This window comes from Eimeria maxima, genomic scaffold (genome assembly GCF_000499605.1).
Source record: "Eimeria maxima Weybridge genomic scaffold, Emw_scaff811, whole genome shotgun sequence".
Lineage (NCBI taxonomy): Eukaryota > Apicomplexa > Conoidasida > Eucoccidiorida > Eimeriidae > Eimeria > Eimeria maxima.
The window spans coordinates 10,915-13,210 of record NW_013566784.1 but is presented as its reverse complement, the minus strand read 5'-3'; the positions used below and the strand labels follow the sequence as shown (position 1 = coordinate 13,210).

Genomic DNA, 2,296 nt, shown 5'->3' with positions numbered 1-2,296 from the left:
TTCTGCAAGGGGAGTAGCGCTGACCTGAAGAGCTTGGTAATGCCTTCCTTAGCTTTGCTCATGACCCGAAGGACTTGCCCTTGGTGCACTGAATTCTCCAGTGAGTCCTTTAGTCCTAGGTATTCATACGCCTCCCCTAGCTTCACCACTGGCAAGACCTCGTTGTGCAGCTTGAGTTGAACTGGATCTGGGGTTTTCCGAGTCCCGCTCAATTTTTAACCCATTGTAGCGCATTTGGACGGATTTGCCTCTAAAGCTGTCCATTTAAGGAATTTATTCACCACCTGATGAAGGCTGTTGAGACCCTCATGGCTGTTGGCAACAATCTTTAAGTCACCCGCGTACGCCATGTGAGAGACCTTGACTGGAGGCCTCCCATATTGGTTGTTACGTAGTCCTAGGTCTTCCCTGCATGCTGCCAGCTGCTGCAGTAGCGGCTCAATGGCAAGATTGAAAAGGATGGGGCTGAGAGGGCACCCTTGCTTGACTCCCCTCTTATTGTCTATTCTGCCTGAGCAGCCCTCTTTCCTAGATATGCAGAAGCTCGCTCCTTGATAGAGATCCATGATGACCTCCCGAATGCGCTTCGGAAGTCGCTGAGCCTGTAGGGCAGTGTGTATGAGCGATACAAAGGCGTTTTTCTCTGCTGGTGGAGTGGAGAATACTTTGAGCAAGGGAGAGATGCTCATGTCCGTTCACTGGCATGAAACCCTTTTGCGACTTGGAGGCGACACCCGACTGTATTGCACAGTCGGGTGTCCTAGTGGCCCACAGCGCTCGTAGAGTTTGTATATGCAGTCCTGTAGATTGATGGGTCGCCAATCCTGTACGCTAGTTGGGTCTCCTCCCTTCGGAATCAACACCGTCACACTTTCTTTCCATTTCGCTGGCACTCTACGAAACGGGGAACAGGCGTTGTAGTCATCGCTGGAATCAGCACATCTTCAAACCGCTTGTACACAAAGAACTCTATCCCACCCGGCAATGTTGCAGCCATAAGGTGGCTCTTTAGCAGCTGAGCACGCATATCCTCTTCTGACAAATAAAGACCACCTTTAGCTCCTTGTGGAGCCGCAGCCAATGGGTTGAGGAAGCCGTGAGCAACCTGAGAGGTGATGTCAATACATTGCTCTGAGTGCTGAATTTTAAAATATGCTTCCAACTCACTGAGCTAGACGGGGCAGTCTCAGCTTCGTGGTTGATCTTCGTATGCGAGTATTTGTCCCACACACTTCTTCTTATCTGTTGTATAGCTGTGTATATCAAGGTTTCAACTCAGTCAGGTAGATACCGTCCTTGCAAGCCAACAATACTAAAATCAGCATACTCCGCTGCAAGCCATCTTGTTGCAAAGATGCTACCAGTAAGAGGTCTGCGAACTAATAAAACATTATTTTCCTTATCTTGACAGGCTACGCCTATAGAGGACCAGGGGAGTGTACCACGACATCGCGCATGTACACACCGACGGGGCGTGCAGAAGTTCCTCCGTTTCGCACTGTGCTTCCGCAGCTCCACTTGCCCTTTTTGCCAGCACATCCAGCCCACACGCAATCCGTATATAACCATCAACTCATACCAGAGCACAAACCTGTACCTAGTGCGCAAGAAAGTGTTCTAGGCGGTCTGGTGCAGTATGTAAGTTGGCAGACATTGAGCTGTTCGAATTGGTTATCACTCACTGACGAGCGTGATGAGGAGAAAGTCAACGATAATGAGAAAAGGTATCTTTTCCGGCCTTTCTCGTGGGACGCCACGGTGAAAGGAGAAAGCCAACGATAATGAGAAAAGGTATCGTTTTTGGCTTTTCTCGTAGGACGCCACGGTGAAGTATATCTGTGACACCACAATAGTGGTCGCATACGCAGAACTCCCGATGTCTTGTGCATCAGGCAGTGCGTTCGACAACTGCATATGCGTTTGATGATTACCGAGTCCCTCCAGGATTGCCCCCTCGCTACTCCTTATATAGTCATGCGATCACAGTTGTCACAATGCTCATGTTGTCAGAAAACTCAGTTCAGCAGTAAGCGACGATCGAAGCACTACAGCATATACCGGGAACACTCCTACAACTAGACAAAGCGTGAACTTCCTCGACTGTACGTTTCCAGCTTCAAATCGTACCTACGTTTCGGGCACAATATACGGCAAAGCTATAGCAGGCCATGGAGGAGGCAAGACAACAGTGGACAAGTGAATAGGATGCATCGTACAGCCGAGGGATACATTTTTCTGATTTCAGAATGTCAGCACAGAATGTAGGGGAACACTCTCAAACACACACACACACACA

The 2,296-nt window shown here is 49.2% G+C and overlaps 1 protein-coding gene across 1 annotated transcript; it reads right to left on the bottom strand.

The window, feature by feature from the left end:
* Positions 1–215: 215 nt before the first annotated feature.
* On the bottom strand, positions 216–689 carry EMWEY_00043660 (hypothetical protein; the record flags this gene model as incomplete). The annotated part of the gene is made up of 1 exon (XM_013482870.1): positions 216–689. The coding sequence occupies one exon, from the start codon at positions 687–689 to the stop codon at positions 216–218; it is 474 nt and encodes a 157-aa protein (XP_013338324.1).
* Between the last annotated feature and the right edge of the window lie 1,607 nt (positions 690–2,296).